Source organism: Cervus elaphus, chromosome 4 (genome assembly GCF_910594005.1).
Source record: "Cervus elaphus chromosome 4, mCerEla1.1, whole genome shotgun sequence".
NCBI classification, from domain to species: domain Eukaryota; kingdom Metazoa; phylum Chordata; class Mammalia; order Artiodactyla; family Cervidae; genus Cervus; species Cervus elaphus.
In genome coordinates this window covers 35,273,508-35,298,455 of record NC_057818.1, presented here as the reverse complement: position 1 = coordinate 35,298,455, position 24,948 = coordinate 35,273,508, and the positions used below count along the sequence as shown (strand labels likewise).

Genomic DNA, 24,948 nt, shown 5'->3' with positions numbered 1-24,948 from the left:
ACTCTCGGGCCCCAGGTGCAGCTGGAGCTGCAGTGAGCCGTGCAGGGGCAGACAGAGGCAAGTCTAGGCAACTGCCCAGCCTAAGGGGCAGGTTTCTCGGAGGAAATGATGCCTGGCTCGATCTCATTCGGATCTTCAGTGCTCCAGCCTTATCCTGCCGTGCCCAGCACCCTCCCGGCTCGCACACGTGCTCCCTGCTCGGTGCCTCCGAGAGCGCTATGGTGCCTTGTTGGAGCGCTCCATATATTCCTGGGTCAGCGTGGAGAGCGCGCAACGGCCACCGTCGCACCCATATCCTAGGTGGAGGACGGGCTGCGCCGCGTGTCCCTCGCGTTACCCCGTCACCACGCCACGCCCCCTTCCCGTTCCCCGGAAGTGCGCCGTAGGAGAGGAAGTGGAAGCCTACGGTCGCCGGCAGCGGTTCCGAGATGGTGGGCGGCGGCGGGGTGGGGGGCGGTCTCCTGGAGAACGCTAACCCCCTCATCTATGAGCGCTCTAGGGACCGGCCAGTGACCGCGGGCGAGGAGGACGAGCAGGTTCCAGACAGCATTGATGCGCGCGAGATCTTCGATATCCGCCGCTACCGGACGCGGGGGCCGGGGACGGTTCTCGGGTGCATGGGATGCGGGGGATGAAGTGACGATGTGTAGTCGGTGGAGCTGTGTTAGGGCCGGGCATTCTGGCGGAGGGTTCTCAGTGGGCAAAGGCGCAGAGCCCTCTTTCCTTCACTTGGCACATTTGATTCGCTCCATCAATGACCCGGAGCATCCCCTGACGCTAGAAGAACTGAACGTAGTAGAGCAAGTCCGGGTTCAGGTGAGTCACTCCCAGCGTCCAGGGTAGCGACTTGTCCGGGAGAGTCAGAATAGCTCAGCTGTGCACCAAGGGGTTGATGTGCTTTCAGGTCACGGACTCCTCCCTCAGTGGCTCTTTGGAACATTGCACACCCATTTTATGGATGAGGAAACTGAGGCCCATACTTATTAGACGATTTGTTTGAAGCAACAGACTAAAAAGAGGGGCTCAGGGCTGAATGGGTCATGACTCCTAACATCCCACTCCCGAACTAGGTGAGCGACCCCGAGAGCACAGTGGCCGTGGCCTTCACACCCACCATTCCACACTGCAGTATGGCCACCCTTATTGGCCTGTCCATCAAAGTTAAGCTTCTGCGATCCCTTCCCCAGCGTTTCAAGGTGAGTTTGAACTTAGCCCTGGGGGTGGGGCAGCTGTGAGTGTTTGTCACTGAAGAGGATATGGGAGCATGAGTCTGGACATCAGAGAGATCTGGAAGGAACCTGGCTAGCAGAGATGAAATTGGAGGAGGCTTTCTAACTGGATAGGACAAGAATAAAGACCCACGCTGGAAAGTGCAGAAAAGTAGTGAGGAGTGTGGCAGTTTGGGCAGTAGGGAGCCACAGATAAGTTTGGAGCAGGGGTGGAGGGTGCCGGCAGGCCTTTAAGTCAGTAGCAGTTGGCCAGTCATTTGGGTAGTGATGGACTGGCAGTGAGTGGATTTGGAAGGTCAGAGTCCAAAAGCATAATTAGGAAGTAGGATCAACTGGAGGGGGTGAGTGGGGAGAAAGGGGTAGACAGGTGTGTAGGTGCTCAGGCCCACCTCTCTCCCTCCCAGATGGATGTGCACATTACACCAGGGACCCATGCCTCAGAACATGCAGGTAAGTGTGGGCTGGTATTGAGGCATTAGCCCCGAGGCTTTCCCGTTGCCATGATGGTTTCTGGGGCAAGACTGGGGGTATGGCCCTAGGCGGATGACTCCTCAGTGCAGCTGGCAGCCTAAAGCAAAGTTGGCCTGACTTGAGTCTCCTATGTTTACCATGTTCTTTCACTCCTGCCTTCTCTCTCTTGTAAGTACATAGGACCAGGGTGTGTCAGGCTTTATAGTGTAGCAGGCAGACGAGAGTGGCCAGGTGAGAGGGGGTCACAAGAAGGTGGGGGAGATGGTTGGGGTAGCCAGAGCAAGACTTGGAATCCTGGGAAGGTGACAAGAGAGCTTTGTTGGGGGTGGGGGGGTTAGATATATTTCACCACCCTCTTCTTTCCACCTAGTAAACAAGCAGCTTGCGGATAAAGAGCGGGTGGCAGCCGCCCTAGAGAACACCCACCTGCTTGAGGTTGTGAACCAGTGTCTATCAGCCCGGTCTTGAGCCTGGATTTTGCTCCCAGCCCCACACAGGGCTCATGGCCCTGTTTTCTTGAATCACTGACAATAAGAAACAAACATTTTGCATTTTGTAATAAACCCTTAATTTATATTCATTTCCCAGCATGCTTGAGAGTCTTTCATCTCTGTGGTGTCACTCCCGATTTGGGATGGGGGTGGTAGTGAGTGCCTATACAGGATGAGTCAAGGAGGTTTGGTTCATTTTCAAAATTTCTCCCAGTGGTTTGATTGGGAAAAGTTGCAAGTATGCCAAAAAATTGAAAGAATAAGGTAGCACACAGTCTTGTATATCCACCACTTAGATTTAATAGTTCTTAACATGTTACAACACTGGCTTTATTTATATGTGTGGAGAATATAAATATACTTGACAGTAAAACTGCAGACATAACGACCCTTCACTTCTAAGCACTTCATCCTATATCTCCTAAGATTAAGCCTGGAACCACAGTACTGTTATCTGGTCCCAAAGCAAGCAATTCCCTAAAGCTAATACCTAATATTCAGTCATATATTAATTTCCCCACGATGTCATTCATAATTGTTTGTTTAATCAGGCTCCAGTCAGGTTCCGTGTATTGCATTTGGTTGTCATCTCTCTAGCCTCTTCTAGAACTATCTCCCCACCTCCTCACCTTTTAATCTTTCTTGACACTGTTTTGAAAAGCACAATGTGAGTTGTCCTGGAGAAGTCCCACGGTCTGATTCCTTCCTTTGCAGTGTTTCCTATAAACTAGAACTTGGTTGAGTTCGGGTTAGAGTTTATTAACGAGAACCTTGCGCAGGAGTGTTCTATGAATTCTTAGTATCCACCAGTAGCTGTGTGATGCCAGCCTGTCCCCACCCTTGGTGATGCTCAGTCTGGTCAGGGCAGTGACAGCAGATTTCTCTGTTGAAAGCCACCTGAAGCACTGTCTCCACCAGCATCGTCCAAGCGCGTCACCCTAGGTGCTCAGGTCTGGGGCCTCTGCCTCCCCCAGCACAGCTGGTCACCAGGATAGGCTGGGGGGCTTAGACCTTGGATCAGCCAGTCAGAAGTCATAGTGTGATTCCCCGCCTCCATTTCTTTGAGGAAATATTCAGTTATTAAGAAGATTTGTCCAGCCCATCTGGTCGGCAGAGCCTTCCAGAGGCCTCAGCAAGGAGCCTGGGCCCTTGGCAAATCTGTTCCTGGGGGCCTTCTGATGATATTGAACCTGTCCTGAGAGTGGGCATTGGCAGAAGCCTTGATATATAAGTACCTAGACAGCCAATTCTCGAGCCAGCCCTGTGTGGCATTCTTTGTTATCTCTATTTTGCAGGTGAGGAAAGAAGCGTCTAGAATAAGTGATTGACTCCCAAAGACCTCCAGTTGGAGTGGAGGAACCTCAGGAGTTCAGCAGGCACTGCTCAGCTGGCAGGGGGCGCTGTTGCCTGGCTGGAGGGGCCTGTGCCTTGCTAAGTCACTTCAGTCGTGTCCCACTCTGTGTGACCCCGTGGACTGTAGTCCAGCAGGTTCCTCTGTCCGTGGGATTCTCCAGGCAAGAATACTGGTCTGGGTTGCCATGCCTTCCTCCAGGGGATCTTCCCAACCCAGGGATCAAACCCTCATCTCTTAAATCTCCCGAATTGGCAGGCAGGTTCTTTACCACCAATACCACCTGGTTTCCAGGCAGGAGTGGCTTTGCCACCCAGTGACCAAGATCTGGCTGCTCAGAGAGGTGGAGCTATGAGTCCACGTCACCCAGTTTCTTCATGTGTGATGTGGGAAGTGGTGACAACAGCTTAGGACTGCTCTGAGGGGATTGCAAGTGGATCTAGGACCATTTCAGATGACCTTCCAGGCAGAGTACCCACCCTCCCATTTTCACAGATGAAGCAGCTTAGTGCTCCAGAGAGGCAGGTGACCAACCACCCAGGGTCCCTCAGGCCCCAAGGAGGCTTCCCAACCACCAGTACCCAGCTGTAGATTTCGCCACCTGTGTACCTCTGCAGTGACAGCCCGGATCTGTCTTAAGATCTGTGGTGTGTCTGTTCAGCTAGGGGTGGGGGGGGGTCACAGGGGAGACAGGTGTCACTGAGTCATTCAGCTGGCCCTCCTGGCAGCCAGGCCACAGTGGATGAGGGACACCAAGCTGCTCACATCCAGCCAGTCAGCATATCAGATATCCCCTTTGCAGTTTTGACTCATCTGGGCCTGGCCCCCGGCTGCCTGCAGTGACACCATTTGTGAATACTGGACTAGTGCCCGGGGAACTTTCTGGAATCCCAGCTGCAATCTGCGAACATGGGGTGGGGGTGGGGGGAAATGAAGTTTCAGGTTCCTGAAGCCCTCCACCAGGTGGGTCTGACTGTGCTGTTTCTGGCCTGTGACGTCTCAGGCCTCAGTTAACATGTCTACAAAATGGGAACAACAAATCACAGCTAAGTGAGACCAACCCAGGGATTAGAGGACAAATATGAACATGCCCAGGTCTGTCCATTTTTGCTCATCATCCTGCCCAAAGCACAAGGGCCTGGCATACAGTTACGTACTTAGTACAGGTCAGTGAAATGAATGAATGAATTGAGCCTTAGAACAGAACAGAGGAACTGGGGCATGGAACTGCAGTGTGAGGAGGGGTGGGGACACTGAAATCCAGCCAAGTTCCCCTTGCAGCATTTTGCTACCCGAGGAAGGGGAAGGGCATAGGGTCCCACAGAGAAAAGGTGGGTAGTGGGGAGAGGGGAGAAGTATCTGTACCTGCCCCTGTCCTGGGCAGACAACTGTTGTGGACAGAAAGGAGCAGGAGCAGGCGAGAAGCAGCAGGAGAGGGCCCATATAGTCACTCAACCTGTCCTGTCCAACCAAGGGTGATAATAAAAGTGTTCATATTGAGATATCAATATTACTATATGCCAGACACATACCAACCACTTTACCTCTGAATTTCATGTTATTTATACCTTTTTTTTTTTTTTTTGACTGCACCATACAGCAGGTGGGATCTTAGTTCCCCAACCAAGGATCGAACCTGCGCCCCCTGCTTTGGAAGCATGGAGTCTTAACCACTAGACCACCAGGGAAGTCCTCAGATTATTCATATCTTATAACAACCGCCATGAAGGCATTATTTCTGTTCTACACAGGAGGGAACTGAGGCTCAGCCAAAATGGGCAGAGGTGAAATAGCTAGCAAGGTGCAGAGCTTGGATTTGAAGGCCAGGCTATCCTGGGGGTGTTCTTGCCTCGGTTTGTTCCTTCTGGGCAGCCAAGCTCAGCCCAGGGAACTGAGAGGACAGAGAATTGGGGGTGTTTCAAGGGCATGTCCTGGTATGGTTCGCGGGGCCCCTGGCCATACTGATGCATGTGGCATGTCTATCCTGTTGAGGAATGCTTGGGGCCTGAGTGGCCCAGTGTGGATGCAGTTCCCTTGGCAACGAGGAAACATTGCTGAGGTCAAGAGCTTAGATTATCAGAGGGGAAACCCAGCCCTAATTCCTTACATGACCACAGCCACCACCCCCCCCAACACCCACCCTCTGTCGGACATCCAGGGGCTCTCGTCAGCAGCAAGGTCATGTGTAAGGTGGTTAGGAGGGGTCATGAGCAGCCCAGCTGGGATTCCTGATGGAAAGTGTTTTGCTGACTCTTAGGACTTTTGTTGTTTTTTGTTTTTTTGGGGCTATGCTGCATGGCATGGTGGGATCTTAGTTCCCTGACCAAAGATCAAACCCATGCCCCCTGCACTGGAAGCGCAGAGTCTTAACCACTGGACCACCAGGGAAGTCCCAAGACTTATGTTCTTTGACAAGAGGCTCAACCCATGACTCCATCTTCCCACTGGACCTGGTCCAGGAAGCTAGAGCCAACATCGGGTTGCCCAGTCCTCCAAGACCCCCCACGCCATCTGAAGGACACAAATGGATAGACCACCCCTCAGTTCAGGCCTTGCTTGCTTTGAGGATGTCAAGAACTAGAGGGGCCTGTGTGAACTCTCTAACACTTACCTAACCAGGCCCTGCTCATTCCAAGGCCATTTCAGATGTTGCCAAGGAAACTGATGCAGCAGCCAGAGAGCCCTGACCCCGGTCTCCATGACAACCTACAGCAGCCCACTAGGATCCATCCGTTTGTGATGTCACCTGAGCCCTGAATGGGTGCCCCCCACCCCGCATCATACCCCTCACAATCAAACGTCAGTCTAATAGCAGGTCCCTGTCACAAAGTACCTCACAGCTTACCTGCCCCCAGTCCTCACACACCCCAAACATGAGCAGGGCAATAATAGAGGGGCTGGGATAGAATAATAGAAGCTGGGAGAGAAGCAAGACCTAGGAGCCTGGGGACAGATTTAGGACTAGAAACCAAGTCTCTCCATTATATCTCCTCCCCTCTGTGCCCCAGCATCCTCCCTGGGTCTGAGGAGGGGGCTGACCTCTGGGCAGTGCTGGCACCAAGCGGTGGCTATCCCATTCTCAACCACCTGACCCCATCCATGTGTGCACGCATGCTCAGTTGCTAAGTCGTGTCAGACTCTTTGCGACCTCATGGACTGTAGCCTGCCAGGCTCTTCTGTCCATGAGACTTCCCAGGAAAGAATACTGGAGCAGGTTGCCATTTCCTACTTTCCAACCCCAAGGGTTCTTCCCAACCTAGGGACTGAACCTGGTCTCCTGAATTGTAGGTGGATTCTTTACCACTGAGCCACCTGGGAAGCCTGAACCCATCCATGCTTTATGACAATGAACCTCTAGACCCCGAGTGTGCCTTGAATTACAGGCCCAGTCTGAGACTAAAGGGAAGGAAGGAGACATTGAAGACTCAGAGTGACTGGAACCAGACCTGATCTGGTCTAGTCCCACCCCTTTCCGCTCCTGCTGGTCTCTGACACCTGCCTGCCAGGATTTCCCTGACTTTGGGCAACCTCCAGGCCAGGAGCCGAATGACCAGGTATTTTTAGCAGAGTTGCTGGCAGCTGCCTGGAGGGTGCTGAGGGGGAGGTGGTGCTGAGTCCATCCTTTTCCTTCTCTGGACCCACATTCTCTCCTCAAGATTCAAGCTTGCACCTCTGCCTGCACCACACTGCCAGAGGGCCTCCATTCCCCACCCCTTCCCCAAAGGCCTCTAAGGGCCCCCTTGGGGGCTCAGGTGTCACTAACCCTCATCTCGAAGGGCAGGATCATCAGGTAGAATCATCAACTCCCAAGGGCAGGGATGAGAGTGGGAAGGACCTGGTGTTGAGGTTAGAAGCTTGGATTTAGGGCCCCAAAATAAACGGGTGCCATGGGCAGTGAAGGGTGAAGTCTGTGGACCTGTAACTGGTCTGCTTGCTTGGGCAACAGGCCAGGACTGGGAGAGAGGGAAGGGAGAAATCGCTTTTAAAGGGCCAGACCTAAGTCTTCCCTAGTGGGGACTTGGCCCACTGGGCTGATGGGGCTTCTTCGCGCTTTGCCCCCACCCGTGATGGCACTCTCCACCTCTGTCCCCCTCCTCCTTGTACCATTCACAGACACCCTCTCCTCACAGACACCCTCTCCTTTTTCCTTACCTGCCCTCCACCCACCCCCAATCCTCTCTCTCTCTCTCTCTCTCTCTCACACACACACACACACACACACACACACACACACACACACTCTCAGACCGGGCTTTTGTCTGCGGGGTCTGCCCCTGCCCCGCCCTAGAGAGTGAGACGAGGGCTGGGTGGGTGTGAGGGCCTATGAGGAGGGTGGGGGTTTCCCCTCGGGGGAGGGAGACGGACACGTCAGCCCCCGCACCGCGCAGACGGGGGCGAGCGCGGGGGTGGGGGTGGGGGCGGGGGCGGGAAGAGGCTTAAATAGGCGACTCTGGAGCCTGAGCCCAGGACGCACTGAGAAGGCGGCGGCTGCGACTGGTCGAGTGTTCGCTCCTGGGTCTACGGGTGGACTGTATCCGAGCCTGGTACCTACCTAGTCCTCACCGTGTCTGAGTGGGTGAGTGTCCTGGCAGAGCGGGGTGGGGGTGATCTCACCGTCTGGGATGGACGAGCCAGGAGGGTGGGTCACTTGTCAGGGCGCAAAGACCTTCCGCGGCAGGTCCTATACGCCGAGCATCTTTCCTGACCCGTGGTCAGGCAGGCGTGTCCCAGGTCCGGCCTCCTACTCCATGTCCACCGCGGCTTACGCGGCCATCCGGATTCCCGTTCCCCAGACGGCGTCTGACGCGATGACTCTGAACGGCGGCGGCAGCGGAGCCGGCGGGAACCGCGGCGGGGGCCGGGATCGCGATCGCCGTCGGGGCAGCACACCTTGGGGCCCCCCGCCGCCGCTGCACCGCCGAAGCATGCCGGTGGACGAGCGCGACCTGCAGGCGGCGCTGTCTCCGGGCGCTCTGACAAAATCCGAAGCCGGGACAGGGGCCCAGGGTCCGAGGCTGGACTGGCCCGAGGGCTCCTCCGACTCGCTCAGCTCGGGAGGAAGCGATTCAGACGAGAGCGTTTACAAGGTGCTGCTGCTGGGGGCGCCTGGCGTGGGCAAGAGCGCTCTGGCGCGCATCTTCGGAGGTGTAGAGGACGGGCCTGAAGCGGAAGCCGCAGGTGAGGGACTGGGAGGGACTGTTCAAGGGAGGGGCGAACATAGGGTTAGGACTGGGGGCTGCTGGACTGGGGATCAGGGTTAAACGCAGCAAGTACCAACGGAATTCTGAAGGCGCTTTGAGAATCGCGTCTATCCCCCTCTCCCCCTTTCACAGATGGGGAAACTAAGGGGGAAGGTACCCCAGCCTTTAGTAGGGAAAGAAATGCTTGGAGTAGAAGACCCAGGGCATATGTTTAATGGTTCTGTAGTGTGAGGACAGGATAGCCCTCCCTGCCAGGACCGGGGAGAACACAGCCAGAGGGAGTCTAGGAGAGGAGTCCTAGGTAACCAAGGTCTCCAGGGGATGTCTGTTCTAACTCAAGCCACTGTGATCAAAACTATCCTGAGTCTCAGGCAACAGGAGGGCAGGGAGCCCAGGAATGGTCACCCAGGACATTGCTAGCTTGGGGAAGGGGTAGCTAGGTGGGGGTCTCGCACACCATGCCTTTCACCTGCCCCCCTATTTCTCAGCCCTGTCATTTCTGTTACTATATAGCAGCCATCAGTGGAGGAGAAGGTTGGGGGGCTTTGGGGAGGAGTTGAAGGGTGTGGCCAGAAAAGGACACCTGATGCATTGGGGGGGGGGGGGGCTTGTGGCAGCCAGCAAGTAACCTGACTACTGGTCTCCTGCCCAGGGCACACATATGACCGCTCCATCATGGTGGATGGAGAAGAGGCGTCACTCATGGTCTATGACATTTGGGATCAGGTAGGATGCAGGCTGAGACCCAGGGCAGGGTGGGAGGGTTGAGCTGGGGGTAGGGGCCTGCTGGGAATGACAGCATTGTAGCTGGGGCGTGAGGACTGTTGGGTAAATATGTGTCTTGTGTCCCCTAGGATGGGGGTCGCTGGCTACCTGGCCACTGCCTGGCCATGGGAGATGCATATGTCATTGTGTACTCAGTGACCGACAAGGGCAGCTTCGAGAAGGCCTCAGAGCTGCGGGTCCAGCTGCGGCGGGCGCGGCAGACAGATGACGTGCCCATCATCCTAGTGGGCAACAAGAGCGACCTGGTGCGCTCTCGCGAGGTCTCCTTGGACGGTGAGCAGGGAGCTGGGTCAGAAAGGGAGGGAGATCCTGGCTGCGCTGTGGTCCACTCAGCCTTGACTCAGCTCGAGTCTCTGGGGATCATCAGTAGCTAAAAATGTCCAGGAAGAAAACTCAGGGAGACAGGGGGAGAGCTTCTGCCCTCCCACAGGACTCCCAAGTCCTGAGTGCTGGGGAAGGGACCAGATGTACTAGAGGAGTGAAAGCTGCTGGACCATCTCAGAGCCCTCCTTTTCTGTCCTCTTTGTCCCTGGCCTGGCTGATGAGGGGTGAGGAGAGTTCAGGGACTCAGGCCAGGAGGCCAGAGCCTGGATTCCAAGCCCAGTCCAGTCTCTGCATAATCTTGCCCCTGGGGAGGAGCCCTCCCCCAACATTGGGCTCAGCATCCTCTGTGACCCCTCGACCTGAACCCCACAGAAGAACCAGCAGTGACTTGGTGATGTCCTCCCCCCATTCCACCCATCATTCATCAGGATATAACAGCAAGCCATAAAACACCATGCTGTCCAACAAAGTTGTCATTTTCCTGTGTTGAGTACTACAGCACTACCGTTTAAATATCAAACTTTGAATTATTTCGATAAATGAGTCTTCTTTTGTGGGCCTCTGTGAGCTCCTTAAACATGGGCAAGCTCTGCAGCTGAGTGACCCAGTGATGCCTGGGCCCCTCCATACAGGAGGCGGGGTTCATTGTGTTCCTGGGGAGGACCCAGGACTCCCCTCCCCTTCCCCACAGATAGCTGCCAGGTGTGGCCAGGGTTGGAGTGGGCCTCTCACCCACCCACCTTTTGCTTACTGATGTGTGCCTGTCCCCCACTCCCCACCCCTGCAACACACACCAGAGGGCCGGGCCTGTGCCGTTGTCTTTGACTGCAAGTTCATTGAGACGTCGGCTGCGCTGCACCACAACGTCCAGGCGCTGTTCGAGGGTGTCGTGCGTCAGATACGCCTGCGCAGGGACAGCAAAGAGGCCAACGCGCGTCGGCAAGCGGGTACCCGGCGGCGAGAGAGCCTGGGCAAGAAGGCGAAGCGCTTCCTGGGCCGCATTGTCGCTCGAAACAGCCGCAAGATGGCCATGCGTGCCAAGTCCAAGTCCTGCCACGACCTGTCGGTGCTCTAGGCCCTGGGGCCCTCGCTGTATTGTGCAGACAGATGGGCAGATTGGTGGGCTGGCCCAGCCAACCGCCCGAGGTGCCTCAGAGCTGGCTCAGACTCTGGGCGTCCCCCACCTCGCTGTCATGGACAGACAGACAGACAGTGCTGCCCAGGGAGGCGACTCCCAGTGGCCGTCGAGGGCTGGGCCCACTGAGATGCCTGTGCCAGCCTGTGTGCATCCCAAGCAGCAGGCTGACTCCTGCCAGCCCTTGGGGACGGGCCTATGAGTGGGGAGAGGACTGTGCCTTTCTCTACACCCTGGTGTGCATGCCCTGGAGGGAGGCTGTTCAGTGCAGTGGCTATTTGTTTACATGCAGATTTTTGTAATAAAGACTATTTCCTGATAGGCCAGGGCTGGTGACTCTGTTTTCTTTGATTCTGGGGGCTGTAGGAACAGGAAAGTATCCTTAAGTTGAGGAAGGGGCCTCACTGACCCACCCTAGTCTGTGGCCTTAACTATTCTAATGTTTGTGCCCAGGTGCGTCCAAGGGGCAGGTGTGGGTTGTGGTCTGGTTGCTGGGGTAAACGGGGTGGGGGGTGGGGGTTCAAGCAGCAGGAAGAGACATGAACCTCACCCAACCTGTTATTCAGATTCTTCTGTACAGGGGCCTGGCATTGCCCAGCTCATCAAGGGTTCAATCACTGCAAATCCACTCCAGTATCCTTGCCTGGAGAATCCCATGGACAGAGGAGCCTGGTGGGCTACAGTTTATAGGGTCACAAAGGTCAAACACGACTGAAGTGACTTAGCACACACACATGCACAAGGAAGGCACACTCAGGTGGACTTGACTCCGAGTGGCTCCCCACTTCCTAGCAGAGGCTGGGTTGCTAGGCAGGAAGTGGTGGGGGGACAGGGAGGGCCATTCTTCTCCCCACTGAGTGGCCACACCAGAGGGTTCCATGCTCGGCATTGCCTAATGTAGGAGCAGGTCCCTGGGGCCCTCCTTGCCTGGAATGAGAGGCCTTGCATTCTCGTGTAAATGTGTGCATCTTTGCTGATAGCTGGAGGTGTGTATCTCCCCACCACTCTCACCTGGGAAGGGGAGCCTTCTGGGCACAGGTGCCTGCTCGGATTTACCATCATGGTTTCAGGAGTGAGCATCCCCATTCAACAATGGCGGATGGGGGACGAAGCACTTACCTGGGGCCCCACGGGCAGAAGTGGCTGAGTGGGGACTGGGAGCCCAGATGCAGCCTGGGACAAGGCTGGGAACGGTTTCTGAAAAGGTTCCGGGCCAGGATCCAGACATTTCTATATTAGTCAATTTTTTCAGGGCTCCTGGGAGCCCTCAGGACTTGGTTAGAACTCTGACTGCAGTTGTTCAATAGCAGGTGGAGGTTTGAAAGCCGTTCCTCAGGTGTGTGATCCCCGTGACTAACCACATGCCCCCAGGGCAGCTCAAAGCTGCATTCCCGCTCCCAGTCTCAGTGTCCTTCACTAAGGCAAATGGCAGGCAGAGGCACCAAGGCAAATTTCTCAGAGCAGGTGAGGATGCTGAGGCCTGAAGAAGATTCCAGACCTTCCGAGCTCTGTCACTTATTGGCTGTGTGACCCTGGGCAAGTCACTCAACCTCTCTGTGCTCCAGTGTGTGACATGGGCACGATGCCCTGTACAGAATGGAATGGGTGGAATAATGACGGTATCTGCTTAGAGTAGTGCCAGTCACATAGCTAGAGACCCCTCTCATGTGGTCTTAATTACACTATGAGACCCTTTCAACATTCCCACGCAGCACTGCTCCAGGCTGGGGTGCCCAAGTGACCTGGAGGCAGGAACTCAGCTTGTGATGGACAAAGTTGGAGTCAGCTGAGGGGTCCTGATCCAGCCTTCTAGCCTGAGACAAATTAACCAGATATGCAATGGGAAGGACTCCGGGGAAACCACAGGAGAGGTCGGAGACCAAGATTCCTGACCTTTCCCACCCTCTTCCCACCACTCCACACACTCAGGCCCCAGGAGCTTCTCCCGACTCTTTTAGGCTGCACCAGTGGGGGAAGGGCCTCCTGTCAGCCCTGCAACTCCCTCAAGGTCACCTGAACTGGCTCAAACTCCTCTCTCCTCTCAAAGGCACGAGACAGTCCATTGTCCCAGCCCTGTCTGTGTCCAGGGGTTAGTGTGAGCACCTAGGGAGCCTTAGGGGTTCTCACAGGCTGCTATCCTCCTACCCCCACCCACTGGTCACACTGGTGGGTGGTCTGGAGCTCCAAATATCTGGTTCAGGTCATGCACCACTCCTCTATCCTGCACATGGCACCTCCAGCTCCTTATCTTAGTTCCACAAGTCAGTTGGGAGCTGCCAGAGCCAGGCAAGGACCAGGTCATTAATTACTGGGTCCCTGAGTCTTGCCCTGGAGGGCCTCCGAGTCTGATGGAAGAGATAGCTAATAACAAGCTGGTGCCCTCCTCGTGTTAATAGATATAGTACTATCTCTATGGCATATGGGCATGGGTAGGGGTGAAGTATTTCCATGGGAGAGCCCTGAACAAACCTGGGAGCCCAGGGAAGCTTTCCTGGGAGCAGGGAATATTTGAGCTGAGTGCAGAAGCCTGAGCAGGTGATCAGCAGACAGATGAAGGAGTGAGAAGGGCATTCAGGAAAAAGGAACAGCGTGGGCCAAGGTGAAGCTGCAGACACTGGTGCATAAGGGGAAGAAGTGGGAGCAAGCCTGGAGCCACGGGAAAAAGGGTCATGTCCAAATCCAGGGGGCCGAGAAGTACCCACTGAGCTGTGTAGGGGTGGGACAAGCGCCAGGTCGACGATCTCTCCACCTCCTGGGGTTGGCGGTCATGGATGCCGAGCAACCTCCAGCTTTTCAAAGTCAATGAGTAACTTGAGGGGCTGGGCAGGGTCAGGACTGCTGCTGTGGGCCCAGGGGTGTTTTCCACTCCTGAGCAAGCGTGGCTGGCCCGCCTACCTGCTCAAGTGTCCGCCCTGCCCTGTTCCACCCAGTTCGGCCTGGCCAGCACTCCTGTAGAAAGACTCCTCTTACCTGGCAGCTGGACCAAGGGAAGCCAGCCTCGGGCATCAGCGGGTGAGGGCCTGGGACCTGGGACCTGGGTTGGTGTCAGGGCTGAGGCGGGGGTTGGTGGCAGGGGAGGGAGAAACACCGCCCTGTCATCCAGGGAAGACTCCCCGGGAGTGATTGGTGTGGTTGTCCGCTCTCTGGGTGCCCAGGGCCATGCTGAGTGCTGGAAAACACTGAGGTGAGGGCAGGGGTCCTGTCCTGTGAGGGCTCCATGTCTGAAGGATAACAGTGGGAGCTAAAACAATCTTGGAGACCCTGAACCCTGAGTCCTGTGTTTCAGGAAGAATTCTCCCGTGGTCAAATCCTCTGTGACCTTGGTCAGCTCTTGCCCTTCAGGCCTTGCCTACAATGTGAGGCGACCACAGGAGGTGGCCCACAGGGTCATCAGGGTTTTTCTAGCTTCAAACATTGGTGATTCAGGGAGACTGCCAGGAAATGAATACTTTGGGATCTACGAGCTGGGGAGGCTATGGTGGGAAGGAGACAGAAGTCTGGAGGTGAAGCTCCCCGTGGAGACCCTTGTGGGCACAAGAACCAAGAGATGCAGGGCACCTGGACCTGGGGGTCTTGGTGGACCTGGCCAAGGAGCTAGATACTGCGCTGCAGGCAATGGGGAGCCACAGGTCCCTCAAAACAGAGGAAGAGGAGGCCAGTCTGTTGTGAAGCCCGGCTATGTGTGTGCAGTAGGCTCAGGCCGGTGACAAGGGTGGGAGGGGGTGGGGGCAGTGTCCAAGTGGTGGGGGGCGGGGCTGCTCTGAGAACTGCTGGGGCAGCAGAAGGCAGGGCACAGGAGGAGGCCTGACTGCCTGCCCCCTGGTCCAGCTAGAGGAGGGGGGGCCACTGGACCCCAGGGGGCCTGGGGAAGCTGTGGGAATGGGTGAGGAACACTTTCTCGAGGGAGGGTTATGGGAGGGACCCTCTGCCCACCAACCTGGGCTGGATCCTTACAGGCCCATCCTGACCATGGTCCCTGCCTGGCTCTGGCTACTTTGCTTCTTAGTCCCCCAGGTGAGTTGGGCCCTCTCTTTGCCCTCAGATCCTGGCCTTGGGGGTTGTACCTTCACCCCCTACTCCACCTGGACCAGTTGCACTGACTATGGATGGTGTGTCTGGGGGATGTGGTTCTAGGCCTGTCTTGGGGTTAGGAGGTCAAAGGCCAGGGAGCGGAGGGATAAAGTATGACCAGGCCCAGGGGAGGAGTAGAAATTCCCCTTCTCTGTTGGGTTGTAACACCCATGGGAGGAAGGTACAGCTTGGTGACGTGTTGAGAATCCCTCCACAGGCTCTCCCTAGAGCCCAGCCTGCAGAGCTGTATGTCGAAGTCCCGGAGAACTATGGTGGAAATTTCCCTTTGTACTTGACAAAGGTGAGTCTGAGAGCTGACTGGGTGGGCTGCCCTCCCCACAGGTCCTGTTTCCCCTGCCTCCAGCATCCATTTCTCTTCATTGCTCTGGCTTTCTAGAGAGTATGTGGTATAGTGTGAATGGCTAGTAAGATTTTCATCTCAGAAGAAAGTAGAGCTTCAAACGGAAGGAGAGGGACATGTCTGGTGGTTCAGTAGTTAGGGCTCAGTGCTCTTGCTGCCGGGGCCCCAGGTTCAATCCCTGATCAAGGAGCTAAAAATCCCAGAGGCTGCACGGCATGGCCAAAACATTTTAAAACATAAAAATTAATTAATTAATTAAAGGATGAAGTGGTGGAGGAGGGGTTTCAAGCTTCAGGAAGTAGGGCAGAGAGTATAAGGGAGCACCCAACACAGGGGAAAGAGCTCTGGCTTTGAATGTCCATCCTGTTCCTTACTGGCTTTGTGACCTCGGGCAAGTGCAAGCCCTCTCTGAGCCTCAGTTTCCCCATATTAAAAAACGGGGCTATTGGGTGGAAGGGGCATCCCCCAGACTCGCCCCTAGCTCGCTTTACCTCTGTTCTTCCCCCACCAGCTGCCGTTGCCCCGTGAGGAGGCTGAGGGCCAGATTGCACTGTCAGGAGATACAGGAGTGGCAGGGGAGGGCCCCTTTGCTGTGGATCCAGAATCTGGCTTCCTGCTGGTGACCAGGGCCCTGGACCGGGAGGAACAGACAGAGTACCAGCTACAGGTACGGCTGGGCCAGGGGGAGGGGGAAGTCGCTGGGGGAGGGTGGGGCTCTGACCACTCCTTCTTGTCAGGTCACCCTGGAGACCGAGGACAGACGTGTCCTGTGGGGCCCGCAGCCTGTGCGTGTGCACGTGAAGGATGAGAACGACCAGGTGCCCCACTTCTCCCAGGCCACCTACAAAGTTCAGCTGAGCCGGGGTACTAGGCCGGGTGAGTGCCCAACGCAGTGAGCTCACAGCAAGGTCAGTTGGGCACCGACGGGAGAAAAGAGAGGAAGCTGATGGCCAGAGAGATGGCATAGGGACAGGGCAACAGGGTCCAAACTGCCTCCCTCCCATTTCTGTCCCATCCGCACCCCCCACCCAGCTGAGGGTCCACAGGTGAGTTCCATCTACTCTAGGCCTCAGTTTACTCATCTGTGAAGTGGGGTGAAGAGTCTTGGCGCACCTTCAGAATCCTGATATGATGATGGGTATGAAAGGCAGAACCAGGGAGAGACAGGCGAAGCTTGGGAGACTCTCCCCACCCCTTTGTCCCTAATGGTAAACTCTCCCCATACTCCCAGGTGTCCCCTTCTTCTTCCTGGAGGCTTCCGATGGGGATGAGCCAGGCACAGCCAACTCAGATCTTCGGTTCCACATCCTGAACCAGGCCCCAGCCCAGCCTGCTTCAGATATGTTCCAGCTGGAGCCTCGGCTGGGCGCTCTGGCTCTGAGCCCTGAGGGTGAGCCTGAGCTCAGTGTGAAAAGGGAGGGACGGGGAGAGCTGGGTTTCATCTGAGCTGTAGGATGGGTTTGCAGCTCAAGAGATAAAAGAGGAGGAAAGAGTATTGCAGCTGGAGAGGGTAGCAAGGCAAAATCATGTGTGGAGCCAGGACCATGCATGGAGAGTTAAGAAACGTGTGCCTGGAAGTAGGGTTTCCCTGGTGGTTCAGTGGTAAACAGTCCACCTGCAATGCAGGAGGACCAGGTTTGATCCCTGGGTTGGGAATATCCCCTGGAGAAGGGAATTGCAACCCACTCCAATATCCTTGCCTGGAGAATCCCACAGACAGAGGAGTCTGGTGGGCTACAGTCCATGGGGTCACAAAGAGTTGGACACAACTGAGCAACTAAGCATGCACGTGACTGGAAGTGCCTCAACCCTACATTCTACAAACCTGGGCCTAAGAGGCAAGGGTGGGAGAGACCTGAGGGGTTGTGGCCCAGAACCTTGTGGCTGGGAGACCTTGGGACGGATGGCAAGAGAGACCTGGACATGGGAGTTCAGACCAAAGAAACAAATTGGGAAAAGAAAAAGTAGTCAATCATACAACTCTCTCATTCGCCTATCTACCACCCAACCACATATATAGTCCATCTACCCAACCATCCATCCACAGGTCCAAATCCCCATCTATCTGCCCTCCCAAGCCTCTATCTATCCAGTCAACTGTCCATTTATCCAACCAGTCATTCACTCATCTACATATCCACCCATGTACCCCCTCATCCTGGCCATCCACGAATCCAGTACATCAAGCTTTCATTGTGTGGACAGATGTGCAAGTGATTCTGCAAACTGTCAAGTCCAGGTTGGCTGCTCACGATGGTGCTACAGGTTCCTCTCATCCCTTGGCCAAGACAGTATCCTGAACACCTGCCGTGTACGTGTCTTTGTGTTTGGTTCCTTGCTGAGAAGGATGCACTGGCCCCCTGACCAGCTGACTGCCTTCCCCTTCTAGGGAGCACCAGCCTAGACAAGTCTCTGGAGGGGCACTACCAGCTGTTGGTACAGGTCAAGGACATGGGTGACCAGGCCTCGGGCCACCAGGCCACAGCCACCATAGATGTCTCTATAGTGGAAAACACCTGGGTGCCCCTAGATCCTGTCCGCCTGGCAGAGAATCTCCACGTCCCATACCCACACCACATTGCTCAGGTGAGTAAATAGCTGTTACAGCTGAGATAACCCCGTGGATGATGCAGCTGGGCCTGAGTCTTATGGAGGTTTGGGGTTTGGATCTGGGGTGCAACTTGACCTTGACCCCTGCTCCGCCCCTGACTATGCTCCCCTCTCCTCTGTCCCCATCAGCTTCCACGATGCAATGAGTGTTTAAAGGACCAGGCCCTGAGCTCCTCAGTTGGCCGTCCTCTGGTTGGCGTGGCTCTCTGCTCTGACCTCCTGAGCTCACCCCAGGCTTCCTCACAGAACAGCTGCTACCTCCTTGCTGCCATGGGGATTGTCACCTAGGCCAGGAATGTCTCAGGCCTCCTCGAGGAATGCCCTGGGGTCAGGCTCAGTCCCAGAGAGGAGAGAATAAAACAATCTGGTCATTCAGACACGTTGGGCAGGATCCAGGCTTGAACCAGGGCAAGGCCACCACAGGGTTGTCACGACAACCTCCCTAAACAAAAGGATCATACCTGGTCTCCCAAGAGGACATGTGCCTGGAGTCACATGGCAGTTGGGGCGCAGGCTCCCTAAACCATGAACAGTTGGAACATAAGGGATAACGTGGACTATTCCTGCCCTTCATCCTGGAGACCTTCATTCTGTGTCTCCCTCGCAGGTCCACTGGAATGGGGGGGATGTACATTATCACCTGGAGAGCCAGCCCCAGGGACCCTTTGATGTGGACACAGAGGGGAAACTCTACGTGACCCGGGAGCTGGATCGAGAAGCCCAGGCTGAGGTGAGATGAAGGGGGAGCCAGGACAGGCCGAGGGGTGTTTGGTCCCTGGTCAGGGGGCTTCTGGGGGTGTCACATCCTCCACAGGCACTGAGGCAGAAGAACTGGAGCTGCCCACCCTTCAGAAGAGAAGAGAAGACCCTGGTCTTCACCTGAAGCCCTCCCACTACCCACTACAGTACCTGCTCCGGGTGTGGGCTCAGAACACCCACAGTGAGGACTACGCAGAACCACTGGAGCTGCAGGTGGTGGTGACGGATGAGAATGACAACGCACCCGTCTGCCCGCCACGAGGCCCCTCAGTCAGCATCCCAGAGCTCAGCCCCCCAGGTGGGCTATGGGCCCTGTTAGGGGGTGGGGTAGTGGTAAAGTCCTTGTGAACTATGCCACGTGACCCTCCTGTGCTATGGGGCCAGCCAGCCCCAGGCCGCTATATCAACATCCGACCCAACCCACACACATACACTAAGAAGAGTGGGGGGTAAGGCCTCCAGGCTTGGCTGTGGTCCCACCCAGGTGGGTGTCATCTTCGCAGGCACCAAGGTGGCTAAGATTTCGGCAGAGGACACAGATGCTCCCAGTTCCCCCAATTCCCATGTTGTGTATCAGCTACTGAGCCCTGAGCCTGAGGAGCCGGCAGAACTGAGAGCCTTCGAGCTGGACTCCACCTCGGGCAGCGTGACCCTGGGGGCTGCCCAGCTCCAAGCTGGCCAGAACATCCTGCTTCAGGTGCTGGCCATGGACCTAGGAGGAGCAGATGGTGGTAAGTGCCCCAGTAGTGACCACGGTTCCCTGACCCCTCAGCTCCCACCCTGGCCTCCCCAACATGCCCTCCTCTGTCTCAGGCCTCAGCAGCACCTGTGAAATACCAGTCACCATCACGGACATCAATGACCACGCCCCGGAGTTCACCACTTCCCAGGTAAGCAGGCACAGGGAAGGACCCCTTCAGCAGGCACTAATGGTAGGCTCACAGCCCCTCGCCATCTCTCCAGATTGAGCCCGTAAGTCTCCCTGAGGATGCAGAGCCTGGGACTCTGGTGACCACACTCACGGCCACTGATGCTGACCTCGAGCCTGCCTTCCGCCTCATGGACTTTGCCATCGAGGCAGGGGATGAAGAGGGGACCTTCAGCCTGGACTGGGAGCCAGACTCTGGTCATGTCCAGCTGAGACTCCTCAAGGTAAGGGGCTAGGGGTGGAGAATGGGTGTACACACACACACACGCATTCATGCATGAGGGCGCCATGCCTTGGCCCACACAGTGACCCATGTCCCTCTGGTTCCAGAACCTCAGCTATGAGGCAGCTCCGAGCCACAAGTTGGTGGTGGTGGTGCGGAACGTGGAAGAGCTGGTGGGGCCAGGCCCAGGCCCAGGAGCCACAGCCACCGTGACTGTGCTGGTGGAAAGGGTGGTGCCGCCTCCTCAGCTGGACCAGGAGAGCTATGAGGCCAGCGTCCCCATCAGCACCCCTGCTGGCTCCCTCCTGCTGACTGTCCAGCCCTCAGACCCCATGAGCAATCCCCTCAGGTAAGGCAGGAGCCCAGCGCCTTACCTAGACTGGACCTCCTCTGTTCCTTGGGAATGACCCCTGGACCTCAGAGGGAACTCACATTATTTACGACCTGGAAAGTTCCTCAAACCATTGGCTAATTTGCAGGTTGTGACTCTTGGGGGCACCAGGGTAGCAGGGAGAAGGGGTGCTGGGACCCCTTGAGAGCTCAGATGACGCCTCCTCATTCCATCCTGTATACCCGGCCCTCTTCCTGCCACCCACCCAGACTGCAGCACTGTGCTATTCCCAGGCCTCTGGCTCCATCTTGGCCCTTTGTGGGCTGACCTGGGAATAGTGGAATTAAGTCTAGAGTCCCACAGGCTCTAGTGTGATCCCTCTCTCAGCCTCAGTGTCTGTGGTTTAAGCCCCGCCCCGCCCCAACAAGTCCCTTAAGCTGGAGACAGATCATGGATGCTGCTGCTGCCTTCAAGTCACAGAGGGAATGTGGGACTCGGGCAGGTCACATGGCCCTGGAGGTCTCTGGGCAAGACCCCATATGTGGTCACTGCCTCCCTGCCCATTTTCTTTGGGCCTCAGATTCTCCCTGGTCAATGACTCCGAGGGCTGGCTCTGCATCAAGGAGATCTCCGGGGAGGTGCACACAGCCCGGCCCCTGCAGGGCGCCCAGCCTGGGGACATGTACACAGTGCTCATAGAGGCCCAGGATGCAGGTATGGCCAGTCTATGGTGGGGACCCCTGGGAGGGTGAGAGAGCCTCAGACACACAGATGGGCAGGACCAAGCCTCCTCCCCAGGGCCCTTGCTGGCATCCACTCTGCCCCAGGCAGGAGGGAGGGACAAGGGGCTGGGTACAGTGTCCTTCTCTGAGAATGCCTGGCCTCTGCCCTGCCAACATCCTCTTTGCCAGACACTTATAGTCCCCCAACCTCACCCTGGGACGGCTGGGGGGGCCTCTCTTAGGGTGTCAGCTTTATACACAAACTGGGAGCAGAGGGTTGGGGGCTGGGCGGGAGGTGAGGGGGCAGATAAGGGCCAGGGGCTCTCCCCGGGAGGCATGCCAGGAGGTGAGCTTGGATGAGGTCAGGTGGGGAGGACTCCAAACACCATGTTGACGGGATGAAGAGCTGGCCCAGGGGCGGGATGTCAGGTTTCAGCTCTGAGCTGGGCTGTCCTGTGATGCAAGACAGACCAGCAGGGGAGAGCTCATGTGCAGTCGGGGCATTTCTGCATTGTTGGGCCCTGGCTCCAGGGGCCGGGGGTGGGGGTGGGGGGTGAGGCAAACTTTCCATCCAAAAAGGCACAGGAAGGCCTGGCGGGTGTTTGGATGGTGAAGGGGGTGAAGGGCATTGTGAGGAAGAGACTAGCGTGGAGATGCTGGGGATGGAGATGTGGAGGTGGGTGGGAAGGAGGGGCAAGAAAGGGGCTCAGCAGGGTGAGAAGATGGACTGTGGGGAAGGGGACCAGCCCAGGGAACTTGAATTCACCCAACTCCCCCACAAGGGGCCGAGTCACCTCAGTACTGCCTCCTCTGCAGATGAACCAACGCTGAGCACCTCTGCGACCCTTGTGATCCACTTCCTGAAGGCCCTTTCTGCCCCAGCCCCGACGCTGGCTCCCGTGCCCTCCCGACACCTATGCACACCCCGCCAGGACCATGGGGTGGTTGTCAGTGGACCCAGGGAGGACCCTGACCTGGCTGGTAGACATGGTCCCTACAGCTTTGCCCTTGGTCCCAACCCTACGGTGCAGCGGGACTGGCGTCTCCGGGCTCTCAATGGTGTGTGCTGGGGAAAGCGGGGAGGCTGTGGCCAAGGCAGGGGGCTGGTGGCTTTGGGAAGTGAGACACCCTCTCACCATGAGGGTGGGGCTGGGCCTGGGGGAAGCAGGCTGCTGACTCTGATCGCTGCTTATGGTCCCAACAGGGTCCCATGCCTACCTCACCTTGGGCCTGCATTGGGTGGAGCCTCGTGAACACGTAGTCCCCATAGTTGTCAGCCACAGTGACCAGATATGGCAGATCCAGGTCCGAGGTGAGGCCGGGCTGGGGTGCGGCCAAGGTCAGGGGCGTGCAGTTTCTGACGGAGCCACTGGGACGTAGGCGGAGGGACTGGGCAGCATGTCTGCAGGCTCATGTGGACAGCATACACCTGTGCACACCTGCACATGTGTGGCTGGGCACGCAGAGCCCAGTGCACACAGGCACATGCACAAAGGAGCTTGCTTCAACCCCCACACCCATGAACACATACATAGGCACAGAAGCACACACACTAGCCAGCTGGGCTGGGCTTAAGCCGCTGAGAAGCTGGGGAGCCCTCCCCCACTGCCCTGACCTTCCTTCCCTGCCTGTCCTCAGTGATCGTGTGTCGCTGCAATGTGGAGGGGCAGTGCATGCGCAAGGTGGGCCGCATGAAGGGCATGCCCACGAAGCTGTCGGCGGTGGGCATTCTCGTGGGCACCCTGATAGCAATAGGTAAGGGAGGCTGGGCTCCTGCGTGGGGGAGGGCAATGGGGGTCAGAGCCACAGCCTCCAGATAAACAGTGCCCCTGTTCCCATGGTTCCCCCCAGGGCTGAGAAGAAACCCACGCCCCCGCCCCCAACTCTCAGATTCATTATGCTCTTGCCGCTTCTTACCATAGTCCAGGTGATTCTCATTGATAACAGCATTTACTGTTACATTGTTACACCTTAACTGTGTATCAGCCAAGCACAGGTTTATTGAGTTGAATCCTCCCACAACCTTGTCATGCTGGCATTTCCCCACTTTTCCAGGTGAGGTCACTGATGCTCAGAGAGGTTAAGTAACTTGTCAGAGTTTACACAGCCAGCGTGTGGCAGAGCTCACTCTTTCCAGACTAATTCCTTCAGTTCAAGCCTCCCTCTCCATCCCCTTTGTTTCTTTAGCCCCCTAATTTTTTTTTTTCCTGGCTGGTTTTCTTTACTGGTGCTAGGACATTGCTACAATGTGCCTTCCTCTCAGAGGTCCATGGGGACAACTCACTGGCTCCCAGACGACCCCCTGTCTGTACCCCAGAGAAGGAGACCTTGGAGGCTGGGGCATTCTGGGGCAGCCTCAAGGGGATGGGTGCCCGGTGAGGGCCGGATGAGTCAGTTATGCTCCTTCAGCACCAGAACCAGAGTCATAACCAATTAAGCCTCAGAGATGCTATCTAGGAAAGTGCTTCTTCATTAAATCAATTCCAATAGCAAGGAATCCCCAGGGATAGACAAGTCCTACTGCCATTTCTGAGGGCTGATCTATCCCTCTCTGGCTCCTCAGGCATCTTCCTCATCCTCATCTTCACCCACTTGACCCTGGCGAGGAAGAAGGACCTGGATCAGCCAGTAGACAGTGTGCCCCTGAAGGCGGCAGTTTAAATGGTCCAGGCAGCCCCTGCTGGGAACTTGGCATCTGGCTGCATCCGAATCCACTGGGAGACAGCCCAGCACTCCAGATCCACGAGGCCGAGACAGGGCAAGAAGCCCCTTCACTTGCCCTATGAGGGAGGCAATATCACCAGACATGTCTGTGGAGCCTGCATGCTGACTTAAGTGCCCGTGGAACCACTTCAGACGGCTCATGTTGTCCAATAATAAAGCCTCAGAGAACTGGCCATGGGTCCTCAGTGACCATGTGCCCATGTCCAAGTGTCCATTTGCGTGTACATCATCCAAGTCCACCTGCCCCTTAACCCCTTCCCCATCTCCTGCTGCACAGAAAGTGTTTCAGGGCTTGAGGAATGAGCCTGGGGTCCCCTGTGGGGAAAGACATGAGATCTTGAGGCTAGAGACAAATGTGTCATTTCTCTGGGCATTTGGAGACCACTGGTTGCAGACTCTGGATGGGTTAACTGTCCAGGTAATGGTTGAGAAGGGTGTCCTTGAGAGTGACATGGACTCACAGGTGCTCTTGGAAGGCAACTTGTGAGTCCATGTCCTGTACTCATGTGTGAGTACACTCGAGTCCCTATACATGAATCACCTGCATGCAGGGGTGGGCAGAGGTCCTTAAGTCTCAGGAGGGGCCTGGGTAGGAATGGTGAGGGCCCCATGGTGCTGGAAAGTAGAGGTGAGGCTGGGGAAGGGTCTCTCTGCCCATGGCTGGCCCCAAGGCACCTTTGAGTTTTATACACAGGCTGATGAGGAGTCTGCAAAAAATCAGAGAATCACTCAGATGGACACCACTGGGGTGGAATAGGAACCCTCATGGCTCACCTTGCCCCTGCCCCAGGTGAGAACCCTTTCTCCTGGCCTGAGATTAAGCCACGGCCTGGTGCTAAGCCCTGACCCCATCTCCAGACTGACCTCTCATCCCTGACCCTTTTTCTGACCCCAGACACATACTGATCCCCCATGCCTTCATCCCAGTGGTCTCTGGGATGGGACTTGTTGTCCCAGGCACCCTGAGCTGATGATGGTAAATCACCGGGAAAGGAGAAAAACAATCTCAGTGGGGCCCAGGCCCTATTTTTAGGAGATAATCTCCTCACTCTTGGCAGATTCTGTGGGATGGAGGCCAAGCACAGCCAAGAGATATGGAGCAGGCATCCTGGAGGGCCTAGGGGAGCCTGGGAAACTCAGCCAGGATCCCCAGCCCAAGCATGGACTCTGAAGCTGATCCTAGCCACTCTGGGCCCACGTCATCCCTCCCTCTCCTGCCCCACAGGAGGCT

General features: G+C 56.4%; 3 protein-coding genes across 3 annotated transcripts; all 3 read left to right on the top strand.

The window, feature by feature from the left end:
- Positions 1 to 305: 305 nt before the first annotated feature.
- Positions 306 to 2,280, top strand: CIAO2B (cytosolic iron-sulfur assembly component 2B). Its single transcript, XM_043898722.1, has 5 exons — positions 306 to 570; positions 737 to 816; positions 1,071 to 1,196; positions 1,634 to 1,679; positions 2,071 to 2,280. The coding sequence occupies exons 1-5, from the start codon at positions 429 to 431 to the stop codon at positions 2,166 to 2,168; spliced, it is 492 nt and encodes a 163-aa protein (XP_043754657.1). The 5' UTR covers positions 306 to 428; the 3' UTR covers positions 2,169 to 2,280.
- Positions 2,281 to 7,957: 5,677 nt separating this feature from the next.
- Positions 7,958 to 11,312, top strand: RRAD (RRAD, Ras related glycolysis inhibitor and calcium channel regulator). The gene is made up of 5 exons (XM_043898721.1): positions 7,958 to 8,118; positions 8,336 to 8,720; positions 9,396 to 9,469; positions 9,598 to 9,802; positions 10,651 to 11,312. The coding sequence occupies exons 2-5, from the start codon at positions 8,351 to 8,353 to the stop codon at positions 10,926 to 10,928; spliced, it is 927 nt and encodes a 308-aa protein (XP_043754656.1). The 5' UTR covers positions 7,958 to 8,118; positions 8,336 to 8,350; the 3' UTR covers positions 10,929 to 11,312.
- Positions 11,313 to 13,863: 2,551 nt separating this feature from the next.
- Positions 13,864 to 23,929, top strand: CDH16 (cadherin 16). The gene is made up of 18 exons (XM_043898702.1): positions 13,864 to 14,000; positions 14,945 to 15,002; positions 15,277 to 15,360; positions 15,932 to 16,087; positions 16,158 to 16,296; positions 16,652 to 16,810; positions 17,810 to 18,006; positions 18,638 to 18,760; positions 18,937 to 19,087; positions 19,293 to 19,520; positions 19,603 to 19,679; positions 19,753 to 19,941; positions 20,048 to 20,289; positions 20,852 to 20,985; positions 21,810 to 22,052; positions 22,198 to 22,305; positions 22,632 to 22,748; positions 23,557 to 23,929. The coding sequence occupies exons 2-18, from the start codon at positions 14,958 to 14,960 to the stop codon at positions 23,652 to 23,654; spliced, it is 2,490 nt and encodes an 829-aa protein (XP_043754637.1). The 5' UTR covers positions 13,864 to 14,000; positions 14,945 to 14,957; the 3' UTR covers positions 23,655 to 23,929.
- The last annotated feature ends 1,019 nt before the right edge of the window (positions 23,930 to 24,948 follow it).

Bases quoted from the DNA above. Each gene is read 5' to 3' on its own strand.
- CIAO2B (XM_043898722.1), top strand. From the start codon at position 429: ATGGTGGGCGGCGGCGGGGTGGGGGGCGGTCTCCTGGAGAACGCTAAC. The intron at 817-1,070 runs GTGAGTCACTCC...CTCCCGAACTAG, and splicing joins TAGAGCAAGTCCGGGTTCAG to GTGAGCGACCCCGAGAGCAC. The intron at 1,197-1,633 runs GTGAGTTTGAAC...TCTCCCTCCCAG, and splicing joins CCCTTCCCCAGCGTTTCAAG to ATGGATGTGCACATTACACC.
- RRAD (XM_043898721.1), top strand. From the start codon at position 8,351: ATGACTCTGAACGGCGGCGGCAGCGGAGCCGGCGGGAACCGCGGCGGG. The intron at 9,470-9,597 runs GTAGGATGCAGG...TGTGTCCCCTAG, and splicing joins TCTATGACATTTGGGATCAG to GATGGGGGTCGCTGGCTACC. The intron at 9,803-10,650 runs GTGAGCAGGGAG...AACACACACCAG, and splicing joins TCGCGAGGTCTCCTTGGACG to AGGGCCGGGCCTGTGCCGTT.
- CDH16 (XM_043898702.1), top strand. From the start codon at position 14,958: ATGGTCCCTGCCTGGCTCTGGCTACTTTGCTTCTTAGTCCCCCAG. The intron at 20,986-21,809 runs GTATGGCCAGTC...CCTCCTCTGCAG, and splicing joins CATAGAGGCCCAGGATGCAG to ATGAACCAACGCTGAGCACC. The intron at 22,749-23,556 runs GTAAGGGAGGCT...CTGGCTCCTCAG, and splicing joins GGGCACCCTGATAGCAATAG to GCATCTTCCTCATCCTCATC.